General features: G+C 46.5%; 1 protein-coding gene across 1 annotated transcript in view; it reads left to right on the top strand.

Moving 5' to 3' along the window:
- Positions 1-2,476: 2,476 nt before the first annotated feature.
- Positions 2,477-16,781, top strand: part of CLN5 (CLN5 lysosomal BMP synthase) — a 29,922-nt gene continuing 15,617 nt past the window's right edge. Inside the window, exons 1-2 of the mRNA XM_075334368.1 lie at positions 2,477-2,622; positions 10,404-10,578. Of these exons, the coding sequence (XP_075190483.1) occupies positions 2,477-2,622; positions 10,404-10,578 (321 nt within the window). The remainder of the gene's footprint in view (positions 2,623-10,403; positions 10,579-16,781) is intronic.

Below are 16,781 nucleotides of genomic sequence, written 5' to 3'. Positions count from 1 at the left end.
GTTGCTCTCGCATTGGAAGCCATAGGCTACTTTCACACTTGCGTTGAACGGCATCGGTTGCATTGTGTTGTGTGACGCATGTGACGGATGCCTTGCAAATAGTGTGATAATAAAGGCAACAGATTCCTGGGAAATAACGCGTTGCGTTAAGTTTTCTAGCTGCGAGAGAGAGCCCATCATCACCACACACGCAGGCACTACCGCACTCATCATCATCACACACGCAGGCACTACTGCACTCCTCATCACCGCACACGCAGACACTACCGCCCCTATCATCACCGCACACGCAGGCACTACTGCACCCATCATCACAGCACACGCCCCGGCACTACCGCACCCATCATCATCACAGCACACACCTCGGCACTACCGCACCCATCATCACCGCACACACCTCGGCACTACTGCCCTCATCATCACCGTACACACCTCGGCACTACCGCACTCATCATCACCGCACACCTCGGCACTACCGCACTGATCATCACCGGACACACCCCGGCACTACTGCCCCCATCATCCCCGCACACACCCTGGCACTACCGCACCCATCCTCACCGCACACACCCCGGCACTACCTCCCTCATCATCACCGCACACGCAGGCACTACCGCCCCTATCATCACCACACACGCAGGCACTACCGCATCCATCATCACCGCACACGCATGCACTACCACACCCATCATCACCGCACACGCAGGCACTACCGCACCCATCATCACCTCACACACACAGGCATTACCTCAGCGACGTCACCGCTGACAGCACGACTCCCTTCAGTTGCTGCATGGAGCTCACAGTGAGCGGCGGTGTTATACTGCCGCTCCTGTCAGCTTCATGTATCAGAGCTGGATGCGTCGTGGGACCTCGTTTGGATTACGCCGGACCTGGAGGGGTATTTGGGGATTTTAATAAAGTGGTGAAAGAGGGTGTTTCTTTGTCAATTATTCCAAATAAAGTGTTTTTTCGGGTGTATGTGTTTATTTACTTTCACTTACAGGTTAATCATTGGGGGTGTCTCATAGACGCCTGCCTTGATTAACCTAGGACTTAGTGGCAGCTATGGGCTGCCATTAACTCCTTATTACCTCGATTGCCACCGCACCAGGGCAATTCGGGATGAGCCGGGTAGAGTCCCGGGGCTGTCGCATCTAATGGATGCGGCAATTCTGGGCGGCTGCTGACTGATATTTTTAGGCTTGGGGGCTCCCCATAATGTGGTGCTCCCCATCCTGAGAATACCAGCCTTCAGCCGTGTGGCTTTACCTCGGCTGGTATCAAAATTGGGGGGACCGCACGTTGTTTTTTTTAACTATTTAGTGTAATGCACGATATAGTCCCGCCCACCGGCGGCTGTGATTCGTTGCAGTGAGACAGCTGTCACTCAGCGTGGGGGCGTGTCTGACTGCAACCAATTATAGGCGCCGGTGGGCGGGGAAAGCAGTAAATACGAGATGGAATAATGGGCGGCCGGCATTTTCAAAAGCAGGAGAAGCCGCCAGAGGAGTGTGACAGCTGTGCAGCAGCGCCGATGATCAGTGAGTATGAGAGAGGGGGGAGAGAGACCAGGAGTGATTTTAAATGATTTAGATCGTTCTGCTGGACATGCTGAGCATGCGCAGTAGAACGTGATGGAATCCGTCAGCGGATTACGCCGCTTAGTGCACTGCGGCGGAATCCGCCCCCATAGACAATTATTAGACACCTTGGCGGATTCTAACGGAATCCGTCAAAGTGCGTTATTTTAACGACCCAAAAAACGCTACATGTAGCATTCCCTCCGCCCGGTGATGCGCCAAAATAAAGATGCAGCGTTGTCCAGCGGATGCAACGCAGACACTTGCGTTATGGTGCGTCGTCAATACAAGTCCATGGAGAATAGCGCAGTGCGTTAACGGACTGTGCAGTTCTCCATAGCGGCAGATTGCGCTGAACGCAAGTGTGAAAGTAGCCTCACACAAGTGTGTCTGCAGCCTTATCTGGTACGGTAGTTACCTTACTACACACATATACACAGCACAGCCCGGGACAACGCTGTAACACAACGGCAGGAGGCAGACTATCCCCCTGTAGTGTAACAGCCGGGCACTGAGAAGGACTGACAGCAGGGGGAGCTAGAGTTCTCCGGCTCACACTGCACGGCTCCCTGACTCCGTGTACAGCGCTCACTATAGACAGCACAGCAGTCACATGGCCTGGTAGCATGTGACGGTCACATGGGCTTGTGTGCTGTGACGTCATTGATAACGGTATGCGGAATCCTGGATTTTCTAGCGGCCATGTTTGATCCTGGCAGAAGCATTGGCAGCAGAGATAAATAAAGATACGCCGTGCTGTGTCCCGGTGGCTCCGGCTTCTTGTGTGTAGTAATGGCGCTGTCAGTGTGTGGGCAGGGTGCGGGTGTCAGCCGGGCTCTGGGCAGGGCACAGCCTGGAGGTGCGTGCCTTCCTGGTCATATGACATGTGTGTGATGAGGAAGGAGCGGGCGGCAGGGCTCGGGGTCCATGGTGTCGGGGACATGGCGCGAAGGGTCGGAGCCACACTGTCTGCTATGAGCCTGCTGCTCCTGGTGGGGTCAGTGCGGAGCACAACGGGCAGGTGGCCGGTGCCCTACAAGTAAGTGCCCCCTCAGCACGGGGTGGTAACCCTTTCATTGCTGGACACTTCTGGCCGCACAGATCATTCCTTAGTGTAAGGTGACGATATGGTGCGGGACAAGTTCTGCTCACTCACAAGCGGGGACACCAGTGCCTGTTCTGGCGATCAGTGATGGCTGACACCTGCACCCCTCATTATAACCATCTGTCATCACATGACCTATCTAAACTCGTAATATGGGCAGACAGGTTACAGAACGCTGGAAATGCCCTACCTGTATGTGGCATCAGGTGCCTTGCTGTGGATAAATCATATTTTAGCTAAATGAGCTCTTCCAGGCTATGGGGGAATAACGCTGCCTCCGCACCGCATTACCCTATGTATCGCCTTCTCTCAGCATCACTGTGCCCCTGTCACAGGGTTTATTCTTGTAATGTCACGCCTGTACATTGTCAGTGCTGCCACTCCTCTTCAGTGTTCCGCAATTCTCTGGCCATTGGCTTCATGTTGCTCCTTCGCAGGCGTCACTAGAATGTCCTCTGCCAGTGTTCTCCAGTGCACTCCCGACTAATTCCCACCCTGCAGAGTAAGCGGAAGGCCGGGGCCACACGGGGACTACTGCAATCCCCCCATGACACTCGGCTCACGCTGGCAACACAGCAGGAGCCAAGTGTCATTGTGACTGAGGTCCAATCATGCGATCGGACCATAGCTGCAGGGGGCGGGCCGGCGCTGAGGAGGGGAGGGATTTCTTTCCCTCTCTCCTCCGTAGCCGGCTATTGACATTTTTACCCTGCACTCGCAGTACACCGGTGTTATGTGAGTGCAGTGCGATTTTTCTCTCGCCCCATAGACTTGAATGGGTGCGAGAGAAACTAGGATCGCATTGCACCCGCAGCATGCTGCGACTGTTTTCTCGGTCCAATTAGGGCTGAGAAAATAATCGCTTGTGCGCTGACACATAGGCTAATATTGGTCCGAGTGGAATGCGATTTTTCATGCCGTGTGGCTTAGACCTAACACTTCCCCTGAGTGCGCCAGATAACACTGGGAGCGGACGTTCTAGTGACGCCTGCGCAGAAGCAACATGTAGCCAATGCCCTGAGAAGGGCGGAATACTGAAGAGGAGCGGCAGCACTGACCGTGCACAGGCATGAGATTACAAGAATAAACCTGGTGACACGGGCATAGTGACACTAATAATAGGCAATACATAGGATAGTGAGGTGCGGAAGCAGAGTTATCCGCATAGCCTGGAAGAGCTCATTTACATAAAGGGATACAACCTGATTGATCCACAGCAAGGGTTCTGATCTGGGGCCTACAGGTAGGACTTTTTTTCAGCATTCTGTAACCTATGGGCATACAGTAAGTTAAATAGCTCAAAAGTGGTGACAGTTTCATTTTAAGATGTAACCAGTGTATCACTTTAAGGTTCACATGGCCAATATGGTGACTCTAGATTGTGACCACAAAGTACCATGACTGACAGCTTTTCCCGGGTGACCCCATCACTTGCACTGTGCTGCAATGTAGCAGTGGCATACAGCGATCATTGGCAGCAGGGCCTGTGTCACAGCCTAAGTGCACAGCAGAACTGTGGATGTGCCATGCTGGTATTAGGCTAGTTTCACACTTGCGTTTTTTTCCTTCAGTCGCAATCCGCCGTTTTGGAAAACAGCGGAATCCGTTAACGGATTCCGCTGCTTCCCATAGACTTGTATGGACGACGGATTGCGACTGATGGACCTGCGTTGCTTCCGCTGGCTGACGCTGCGTTACTTCCGCCGGGCGGAAGGAACGTAGCATGTAACGGTTTTTTCGTGCGTTAAAATGACGCAGAGCGGCAGATTCCGTTGGCGTCCGTTGTTTTTATAATGGATGCCAATAGTGACGGATTCCGTTAACGCATCCTTCTTTACACAACTGCGCATGCCCAGATGTGTAAAGTCAAGAAAAAAAACTATAACAGATTGCGTTATTTTGTACGATCCGTTGCATCCGTTGTGCCACTATATGCAATGCATCCGTTACATCCATCACACAACGCAATGCAACGGATGCCATGCAACGCAAGTGTGAAACTAGCCTAACTGTGCCGTCTTTACAGATGAAACGTGTTAAATAAATGTTTTTCACCTGTAGAATCCATTTGACCAATACCTTATGTAAAAACAAATCAGTTCACAGAAAAGCTGCACTGTGACGGCAGCGAGTGTGCCAAGCCCTCCGAGTGAGCCCTTCTTCACTGCCTCACACTAAGCCACACCATGAATGCAATGATTAATGGATCCCTGTGCGGTCGCTTGCAGTAGCAGGTGGATGTAACAAGCTCATGTGACTACAATATTTTTCTCCACCTCATAGAGGTTTATTCAAAGGGAACTTGTCAGGGCAATTTTACTAACAAAACTAGTGGTTAGGAACATGTACCAGTCGTGTGCCAGCGCTGAGAAATCAAGCTTTGAAGCCACATGAAAATAAGTCTGGAAATGCATTGATTTGTGTCACGGTATCTGCCATGTCCCCAGTGCACTGCCAAGCTATTTTGCATGCAGCGTACAAGCTTAATTTCTCAGGGCTGGCACGTCCACTACTAAACCACTATCAGTTTTCTATGACCCATACAGCCTGGTTTGATCAGTAAGGTCTTCATGCAATATGAGATTACAATCTTATGTGGACACATTAGAGCCATTCATTTAATTTTCACTATTTCAGTGCACCACAAATTTTGTGTAGAATTGAAAAACAAGCTTTGCCATGCCTTTACAGCAATGGTTTATCATCAGAGATGAGCGAATCATTTCTTGAAGCCTTGGTGCAGCAGCCAGGTCAGTATTCATGGACTGCTGAATGAGACACTTGCAAACCGGCCACCATCTGATGTCATCCGCAGCTTTTTTGATTAGCCGGACTGGCATGACATGGTTGTGGCACATACAAAGTCATGCTAAGGTGACTAATCAGAAAAGGAGGCACAGAAGCCGTCAGGAGGCATATATGCAGGAGTCCTGTACAGTGGCCACGAAATACTGACCTTGCTACTTGACTTGGGTCCAGCAAATTGATTCACTCATCTCTGATGAAAAAACATTGCCGTGAAGGCATGGCAGATCCTGATTGACACATGATTTTCCACCCGGCTGCAGAACTCTGAACAGAAAAAAAATGAGCCAGAACATAAGTTATTTTACAGGCAATAGGCACATGTTCACTCTGTGGTCATTTTACAGACAAAACCCAAGAGAAAAACACAAAATTAGCATATACGCTATAATCTAAATAAGCAAATAATAGTAGTACATGTAAATAACACAGGGTACTTGGTTAACACAGTTGGATCAAAATGCGTAAATGCCTTCCCACCGCGAAAAGGTGTACCCAATCTGAACTGTCCCTATATTAAAACCTTACCTTGTGTCAGTGACATCAATGTGAATAAGGGCAAAGCACAGTTTTCCAACTACAGCACCTCTCTATGGGAAGTTATCTAGATGAAGTATATAGAAAAACATAACAATGAGCCATAACTTGGTATATGGTCAATAGGAGCACATTAACAAAGTGGCCATTCCTCAGACAAAACCCAAGTTGGAGCTTCTCTGCCCTTATCCACATGGATGTCACTGATGCAAGGTAAGGCTTTAATTTAGTAGGACCTTCCCGACTGGGTATTCCTTTTCGCGGTGGGATGGCTTTTATGCTTTTTGATCAAACCGTGTTAATCAAGAGCCTTAGGTTATTTACATGTAGTTTATTATATAACTCTGAATAGGCAGAGTCGTGCGATACGCCGACTCTTTACACTATCCCCTGGGCTGTTACGCATCACCTGCATCTCCACTGCACACCCACGGGGCCACTGCACTAGTTGTCTTGGTGAACTCCCTGTGGCTTTGACACGGATCTGTTTCCAAAGTCATGTGTAAGTGGTGAAAAGAAAAAAAGCACAGTTTATCTTCCTCAAGCAGGAAAAAAAAAGTTAAATTTAAAGGCATTTTCCACTACTAAGGTGACCCCCTTTCATTTGTCCTAACTGTTCCTAACTAACACTTTCTCAATATACTTCTTCTACGTACCCTGATCCTGTAAGCCAATTTCCCTGCAGCTCCTATATTCCTATGTTGATGTTTTAGCTTTGATCCTTCCAGTCTGGAGACCAGAATCGAACAAATTGAGCAGGGCACGTCATTGGTGGGGCTGGAGTTGCCTATCTGTGAGTGACAGCAGTCTGGGCACACATGCCCAGATCACACTTCACTCTCCTCTCAGCCTGCTTTACAGAGCGGTGCTTTCATGATACAAGCGCTGCGATATGCTGATCACAGGGTGATATACTATCTAATAATCGGCACATCGCAGTACTTGACTCATTAAAGCACCACACTGTGAAGCAGGCTGAGAGAAGAGTGAAGTGTGATCTGGGCGTCATGCCAAGACTGCTGTCACTCAGTGAGAGGTGACCCAACTAGTGACATACCCTGCTCAGTTTGTCCGATTCCAGTCTTGAGACCGGAAGGATCAAAACTAGAACATCAGTAAAGGTATATATGTTAGATGGGCGGCGAGGTGCGGTGGTAGTTGTGACAGATACTGCCGGTTTGCTTCAGCGCAGCCCTGGGACAGTTTTCTGCACCGTGTCCGCCCCTCTAGTACAGGGGAAGGGTTGCTGGAACCTGTGGTGCGGGGCACTTACTTGCTAGCCAGAGGCCTGTGCTTGTTCCATCTTCAGGACCTCTTCCCAGATGCGGTTGCAGCAGGTCCCAGTGCCCTCAAACACCACACTCTAAAACAGACTTTTCTGAACAAAAACATCTGTTTACTTGGAACATCGGTGGGCACATCGCTTTCTAGTTACAGGGGACATCATCTTTAATAAATGCCGTCCTTTGGACATATGTTCCGGCTTTCCTCTTTGATCGTTGCCATTAGCAACCGGAGCCACTCTTAATTTGTACATTTTTCCGGTTGACCGCTTCCCTGGTACTTGGGCTCCCATTGGAGTCCATAAGCTCCTCTTCCTCCCCTCACCTTCACAATCCACGGCAGACTCAACCATCCTTCCAGGCAGTCAGGTCCTACTCTTCTCTCAAGGGCCTAAAGACCGTTCGCTGACGGAGGGGATTGGTTAGGTCGCCGCCAGGGAATGGCCACCACCCAGGCCGCACTGCGTTTCTGGCACCTGGATTCGACCCACAAGGTCACGCTAAATTAGAGTTATCGGGGTTTTCCTCCACCACGCCTCTCACAGACGCAGTCTGCTCCTCTCCCTCATGGACTCTCCTCACACTAACTGACTTCTTAACTGCTCTTTTTCAAACTAAGCCCCTCCCCTTCACTAACTTCCTTTAGCTCGGGAGTACCAGGGAAGCAGCTTACACAGTGTGGCCGCTTAAACACATTACATCAGAACATAAACTTTAAACATTACATGTTACACACAGTAGATACGCAGGTCTTGGGCAGCCGAGCCTTACACCCCCTTACATATGCTCCGCAGAAAGATCAGCTTACAGGAGAAGGGTAGATAATAGAATTATATTGGGAAAGTGTTAGGAAGAGTTAGGACAAATGAAAGGAGGTCACAGTAGTGGAAAAACCTCTTTAAGGCCCCCTTCACACGCACATGCCTCCGGTACGTGCTAGGTCCGTTCCCGCATGTACCGGAGACACGGGCACACGTATACCCATTAAAATCAATGGGTTTAAGTGCACGCACGTGTTCAGCCATTGGCCCATACCTCCATATGGAGCAGACGTGAGCCCTTGTGCTCCATACGGCGGCATGTCCGTTTTTCTCCGGCAGCACGGGTGTCACGCGGCCCGCACCCGTACCACACGGATGTAGTGTGGATGCGGTCCCATGTGACACGCGCCAGAGAAACATATGTGTCATTGTAAAAATAAAAAAAACACATACTCACCTCCACCAGCCCTGCAGTCTCTGCCGCGGCTGTCACCTGCATCCGACCCCCAGTGAATTTGAACAACGCATCTTCTTCACTGGGGGCCGGAAGCAGCGTCAGCGGGACGTGGCCTGTGCCGGACACTGTCATTCAGCACCACAGACAGCTCCGGAAGAATCAGATAAGGCGGGACTTTCCGTTATCCGTGTGTTATTACGTATAACACACGGCGAACACACATGTGCCACAAACACGGTACACGGGGAGCAAACTACACCTTTAATACGTCCGTGAAAAAACGGTTTGTTTTTTCACGTGCGTGTGAAGGGGGCCTAAAGGGAATCGACCACCAGGATTTTGCTATATGGAGTAAAGGCAGTGCCATTCTGACCCTAGGATGCTGAATCCATTACTTTTTTTTGAAAGATTGGATGCTTGATTGCTGAAATATCTGTATTCAAAGTTCCAGAAATGCACTGCACATTGATTGGTCTATGCATTGGAGCGGGACAATATGGGTTTGATCTTGCTTTATTTCTCCCCTTTTCTGTTTTCCTGCCCTGGCCCACTTAGGCCCTGAATAAAATGGTGGCAACAGGGGAGTGGAAGGCTAGGAATATAGACAAGGGAGGAATAACAAAGCAAGAGCAGACTTACATTGGCCCGCCCAGATGCACAAGCCAATCAAAGGTGTAGTGCATTTTTTTGAACTTTGATTACAGATATTTCAGCAATCAAGCATCCGATCTTTCAACAAAAGGTATTGGATTCAGCATCCTAGTGTCAGAATGACACTGCCTTTACCTCATAAAGTTTAATAACATTTAGTATCTTAACAAATGCCACCCCCCCTTCCTGAAAGAACCAATAAAAATTGTGTTTTTGGATAAATAATGACTTGATACCAAACCACCCGTCCCACAAATAACGACTTGATAGTGTCATAGTTTTTTAAGGTTGAAGGGAGACTCTAAGGGGCACTTTGCACACTACGACATCGCAGCTGCGATGTCGGTGGGGTCAAATCGAAAGTGACGTACATCCGGCGTCGCAGTCGATATCGTAGTGTGTAAATCCTTTTTGATACAATTAACGAGTGCAAAAGCGTCGTTATTGTATCATCGGTGTAGGGTCCGGCATTTCCATGAATTGGGAAATACCAATGTTACGATGTTGTTCCTCGTTTCTGCGGCAGCACACATCGCTGTGTGTGAAGCCGCAGGAGCGAGGAACATCTCCTACCTGCGGCTCACGCCGGCTATGCGGAAGGAAGGAGGTGGGTGGGAAGTTTACGTCCCGCTCATATCCGCCCCTCTGCTTCTATTGGCCGCCTGCCGCGTGACGTCGCTGTGACGCCGCACGACCCGCCCCCTTAATAAGGAGGTGGTTTGCCGGCCAGAGCGACGTCGCAGGGCAGGTGAGTGCATGTGAAGCTGCCGTAGCGATAATGTTCGCTACGGCAGCTATCACCATGCTATCGTAGCTGCGACGGGGGCGGGGACTATCGCGCACGGCATCGCAGCATCGGCTTGCGATGTCGTAGTGTGCAAAGTGCCACTAAGTCCATCTAGTTCAACCCGTAGCCTAACATGTTGATCCAGAGGAAGGCAAAAAAAAAAACTTCTTATGGCTAAATCAATGGAAACAGAAATGTTTTATCTTGTAATGTTCTGACAGATTTTTTTTTGCCATAAAACATTATTTTATTCATCAAAGAAACAAAAGTGTAAACTAAAGAAACTTGTATAAATGTGACATCCCTGTTAACTTTATTCCATGGGTTGGTAAGATAACTAATTATACTGTATGCCATAAAAATGCAGAATGAAGTCTATGTATCATACAGCTTTAGAGTCGTTACAAAGTATAGTCTGTTGCCTTTTCATCTAGGCGATTTGACCATCGTCCCAAGTCTGATCCGTACTGTCAAGCCCAATATACATTCTGCCCTACTGGATACGCAGATGGATCCATACCCCTCATGAAGAATGAAGATGTCATTGAGGTTTACCGACTGCAAGCTCCTGTCTGGGAATTCAAGTATGGAGATCTGCTTGAACACTTTGTATGTATGATTTTATTGGGCTCAAACATCTTTTTAAGATGTTCTCCATCTAAATATATTCTTATAAATATCCTATGCCGATGTTATTAATAGACATCAGCTTGGTTTCAGCTCTGCCGTGCCTTCCTGTTCTTCCTCTTTTGGCCGTCATGTCTTGTTTTATCTTGAAGCACATGACTAAATGCTGGGAACACACAGACTCATAGAAAAGTGTTTGTCCCTGCTGAATGGCTAGGTCTGGTTTATCCTTCCTGAAATTAGAAACGGGGATTTCCCATAACGTTCTGTGACATTTTATCACAGGTTGTGTGTGAGGTATATGGAGCAGGCCCAGGAGCTGGGCATGTTCAATACCAAGCAGATGACAACTAACCATTATACAGCTAGAATCTGCCTATAACTGCTAACCATGATCACTGCAGTTTAACCATATACATGTCACTGTCATTCACTGACAGAGGTATTTTAAGGAAATCTGTCAGCAGGTTTTTGCTACCTCATCGCAGAGCAGCAAGATATAGGCAAAGAGATACTGAATCCAACAATGTATAACTTAGATACACTGGGTTAAGCAGTTGTGACACAATCAGAATTTTTAGATTTAGCAATGCAGCAGAGCTGAGAAAGCAGCCGCTGCCCACACCAGGCTCTGTATGCACATTGTCTGTGGACAGTGAGCTGCTAGTCTCAAAAGGAGGAATGTTGTACTATCAAGCACGAGGTAATGTAATCAGAGCAATGATAACCCTATTGGTGCTAAAAAAAAAAAATAATAATTGTAAGTAAACAGCACATACCTTGATAAGTGGGGTATTGCTGAAATCTTTTTTTTTTTTTTTTAACCCCTACAGCATGCTGTCTGCAGATTACATAGCAAAAAAACTGCTAACAGATTCTCTTTAAATGTAATGTTTGCCAGTGCGAGTGTATTGGCTCCCATGACCCTACCAACACTGAACCAATGGAAGCTAAGGGAGCACTGAAGGCACCTGTTGTTGCTATTTTGGCCCAGCCAAGGGACTTTCTAGGATGACATCAATAACATAATTTATTTCAATGCTTTAGTATTGCAATATATAATATATGTGATCAGATAGATGATCGCAGGTTAATGTCCTATAGGGGAGCTAAAAATAAAAAAGCTTTAAAAAATGTAAAAACAAATAAAAACACCGTATGTAGAAAAGTTTAATTGCCCTGCTTTTCCAATTCAAAAATAATTGAAGAAAGTGAAAAAAAACATTTGGTGTGTGTGCGATGTGAATAAAAATGTTGGCTCAGGGTGCAAAAAACAAGACCTCACACAGATCCATCAATGGAAAAATAAATCAGTACCACCTCTCAGAACACTAATATATATATATATATATATATATATATATATATATATATATATATATATAATATATATTAGTACAGACCAAACGTTTGGACACACCTCATTCAAACAGTTTTCCTTATTTTCATGACTCTAAAAATTGTAGTTTCACATTGAAGGCATCAAAGCTACAGTGCTGGCCAAAAGTATTGGCACCCCTGCTATTCTGTCAGATAATACTCAGTTTATTCTTGAAAATGATTGCAATCACAAATTCTTTAGTATTATTATCTTCATTTAATTTGTCTTCAATGAAAAAAAATTAAAAAAAAATTGTCATAAAGCCAAATTGGATATAATTCCACACCAAACATATAAAAAAGGGGGTGGACAAAAGTATTGGCACTGTTTGAAAAATCATGTGATGCTTCTCTAATTTGTGTAATTAACAGCACCTGTAACTTACCTGTGGCACCTAACAGGTGTAGGCAATAACTAAATCACACTTGCAGCCAGTTGACATGGATTAAAGTTGACTCCACCTCTGTCCTGTGTCTTTGTGTGTACCACATTGAGCATGGAGAAAAGAAAGAAGACCAAAGAACTGTCTGAGGACTTGAGAATCCAAATTGTGAGGAAGCATGAGCAATCTCAAGGCTACAAGTCCATCTCCAAAGACCTGAAAGTTCCTGTGTCTACGGTGCGCAGTGTCATCAAGACGTTTAAAGCCCATTGCACTGTGGCTAACCTCCCTAGATGTGGAAGGAAAAGAATAATTGACGAGAGATTTCAACGCAAGATTGTGCGGACGGTGGATAAAGAACCTCGACCAATATCCAAACAAGTTCAAGCTGCCCTGCAGTCCGAGGGTAAAACAGTGTCAAGCCGTACTATCCGTCAGCGTCTGAATGAAAAGGGACTGTATGGTAGGATACCCAGGAAGACCCCACTTCTTACCCCAAGACATAAAAAAGCCAGGCTGGAGTTTGCCAAAACTTACCTGAGAAAGCCTAAAACATTTTGGAAGAATGTTCTCTGGTCAGATGAGACAAAAGTAGAGCTTTTTGGGAAAGCCATCAACATAGAGTTTACAGGAAAAAAAAAGAGGCATTCAAGGAAAAGAACACGGTCCCTACAGTCAAACATAGCGGAGGTTCCCTGATGTTTTGGGGTTGCTTTTCTGCCTCTGGCACTGGACTGCTTGACCGTGTGCATGGCATTATGAAGTTTGAAGACTACCAACAAATTTTGCAGCATAATGTAGAGCCCAGTGTGAGAAAGCTGAGTTTCCCTCAGAGGTCATGGGTCTTCCAACAGGACAATGACCCAAAACACACTTCAAAAAGCACTAGAAAATGGTTTGAGAGAAATCACTGGTGACTACTAAAGTGGCCTGCAATGAGTCCAGACCTGAATCCCATAGAACACCTGTGGAGAGATCTCAAAATGGCAGTTTGGAGAAGGCACCCTTCAAATCTCAGGGACCTGGAGCAGTTTGCCAAAGAAGAATGGTCTAAAATTCCAGGAGAGCATTGTAAGAAACTCATTGATGGTTATGGTTATGATTATGGTTATGGTTAGTTATTTTGGCTAAAGGTTGTGCAACCAAGTATTAGGGCGGCTTTGCACGTTGCAACATCGCATGTGCGATGTCAGTGGGGTCAAATCGAAAGTGACGCACATCCGGCGTCACTTTCGACATCGTAATGTGTAAATCCTAGATGATACGATTAACGAGCGCAAAAGCGTCGTTATCGTATCATCGGTGTAGGCTCCGACTTTTTCAAAATTACACTGCTGCGACAGGTACAATTGTTGTTCCTCGTTCCTGCGGCAGCACACATCGCTGTGTATGAAGCCGCTGGAATGAGGAACATCACCTTACCTGCCGCCGGCGGCTATACGGAAGGAAGAAGGTGGGCGGGATGTTTACATCCTGCTCATCTCCGCCCCTCCGCTTTGATTGGCCGCCTGCCGTGTGACGTCGCTCTGACGTTGTATGACCCGCCCCTTTAGGAAGGAGGCGGGACGCCGGCCAGAGCGACGTCGCAGGACAGATGAGTGCATGTGAAGCTGGCATAGCGATAATGTTCGCTACGCCAGGAATCACAAGATATCGCTGCTGCGACGGGGGCGGGGACTATCTCGTGCAACATCGCAGCATCGGCTTTCGATGTTGCAACGTGCAAAGCCCGCCTTAGGCTAAGGGTGCCAATACTTTTGTCTGGCCCATTTTTGGAGTTTTGTGTGAAATTATCAATGATTTGATTTTTGTTTCATTCTCTTTTGTGTTTTTTCATTGTAAGCAAAATAAATGAAGTTAATAATACCAAAGAATTTGTGATTGCAATAATTTTCAAGAAGAAACTGAGTATTATCTGACAGAACTGCAGGGGTGCCAATACAGTTAGGTCCAGAAATATTTGGACAGTGACACAATTTTCGCGAGTTGGGCTCTGCATGCCACCACATTGGATTTGAAATGAAACCTCTACAACAGAATTCAAGTGCAGATTGTAACGTTTAATTTGAAGGTTTGAACAAAAATATCTGATAGAAATTGTAGGAATTGTACACATTTCTTTACAAACACTCCACATTTTAGGAGGTCAAAAGTAATTGGACAAATAAACCAAACCCAAACAAAATATTTTTATTTTCAATATTTTGTTGCGAATCCTTTGGAGGCAATCACTGCCTTAAGTCTGGAACCCATGGACATCACCAAACGCTGGGTTTCCTCCTTCTTAATGCTTTGCCAGGCCTTTACAGCCGCAGCCTTCAGGTCTTGCTTGTTTGTGGGTCTTTCCGTCTTAAGTCTGGATTTGAGCAAGTGAAATGCATGCTCAATTAGGTTAAGATCTGGTGATTGACTTGGCCATTGCAGAATGTTCCACTTTTTTGCACTCATGAACTCCTGGGTAGCTTTGGCTGTATGCTTGGGGTCATTGTCCATCTGTACTATGAAGCGCCGTCCGATCAACTTTGCAGCATTTGGCTGAATCTGGGCTGAAAGTATATCCCGGTACACTTCAGAATTCATACGGCTACTCTTGTCTGCTGTTATGTCATCAATAAACACAAGTGACCCAGTGCCATTGAAAGCCATGCATGCCCATGCCATCACGTTGCCTCCACCATGTTTTACAGAGGATGTGGTGTGCCTTGGATCATGTGCCGTTCCCTTTCTTCTCCAAACTTTTTTCTTCCCATCATTCTGGTACAGGTTGATCTTTGTCTCAGCTGTCCATAGAATACTTTTCCAGAACTGAGCTGGCTTCATGAGGTGTTTTTCAGCAAATTTAACTCTGGCCTGTCTATTTTTGGAATTGATGAATGGTTTGCATCTAGATGTGAACCCTTTGCATTTACTTTCATGGAGTCTTCTCTTTACTGTTGACTTAGAGACAGATACACCTACTTCACTGAGAGTGTTCTGGACTTCAGTTGATGTTGTGAACGGGTTCTTCTTCACCAAAGAAAGTATGCGGTGATCATCCACCACTGTTGTCATCCGTGGACGCCCAGGCCTTTTTGAGTTCCCAAGCTAACCAGTCAATTCCTTTTTTCTCAGAATGTACCCGACTGTTGATTTTGCTACTCCAAGCATGTCTGCTATCTCTCTGATGGATTTTTTCTTTTTTTTCAGCCTCAGGATGTTCTGCTTCACCTCAATTGAGAGTTCCTTAGACCGCATGTTGTCTGGTCACAGCAACAGCTTCCAAATGCAAAACCACACACCTGTAATCAACCCCAGACCTTTTAACTACTTCATTGATTACAAGTTAACGAGGGAGACGCCTTCAGAGTTAATTGCAGCCCTTAGAGTCCCTTGTCCAATTACTTTTGGTCCCTTGAAAAAGAGGAGGCTATGCATTACAGAGCTATGATTCCTAAACCCTTTCTCCAATTTGGATGTGAAAACTCTCATATTGCAGCTGGGAGTGTGCACTTTCAGCCCATATTATATATATAATTGTATTTCTGAACATGTTTTTGTAAACAGCTAAAATAACAAAACTTGTGTCACTGTCCAAATATTTCTGGACCTAACTGTACTTTTGGCCAGCACTGTATGAATTAACACATGTGGAATGAAATACTTAAAGTGTGAAACAACTGAAAATATGTCTTATATGCTAGGTTCTTCAAAGTAGCCACCTTTTGCTTTGATTACTGCTTTGCACAATCTTGGCTTTCTCTTGATGAGCTTCAAGAGGTAGTCACCGAAAATGGTTTTCGAACAGTCTTGAAGGAGTTCCCAGAGATGCTTAGCACTTGTTGGCCCTTTTGCCTTCACTCTGCGGTCCAGCTCACCCCAAACCATCTCGATTGGGTTCAGGTCTGGTGACTGTGGAGACCAGGTCATCTGGCGTAACACCCCATCACTCGCCTTCTTAGTGAAATAGCCCTTACACAGCCTGGAGGTGTGTTTGGGGTCAATGTCCTGTTGAAAAATAAATTATTTTCCACCTAAACGCAAACCGGATGGAATAGCACACTGCTGCAAGATGCTGTGGTAGCCATGCTGGTTCCGTATGCCTTCAATTTTGAATAAATCCCCAACAGTGTCACCAGCAAAGCACCCCCACACCATCACACCTCCTCCTCCATGCTTCATGGTGGGAACCAGGCATGTAGAGTCCATCCGTTCACCTTTTCTACAAAGACACGTTGGTTGGATCCAAAGATCTCAAATTTGGACTCATCAGACCACAGCACAGATTTCCACTGGTCTAATGTCCATTCCTTGTGTTCTTTAGCCCAAACAAGTCTCTTCTGCTTGTTGTCTGTCTTTAGCAGTGGTTTCCTAGCAGCTATTTTACCATGAAGGCCTGCTGCACAGTCTCCTCTTAATAGTTGTTCTAGAGATGAGAGGATGTGT

Source organism: Anomaloglossus baeobatrachus, chromosome 2 (genome assembly GCF_048569485.1).
Source record: "Anomaloglossus baeobatrachus isolate aAnoBae1 chromosome 2, aAnoBae1.hap1, whole genome shotgun sequence".
In the NCBI taxonomy this organism is placed as follows: Eukaryota; Metazoa; Chordata; class Amphibia; order Anura; family Aromobatidae; genus Anomaloglossus; species Anomaloglossus baeobatrachus.
The sequence above is the reverse complement of the archived record's forward strand: the minus strand, read 5'-3'. Positions and strand labels throughout refer to the sequence as shown.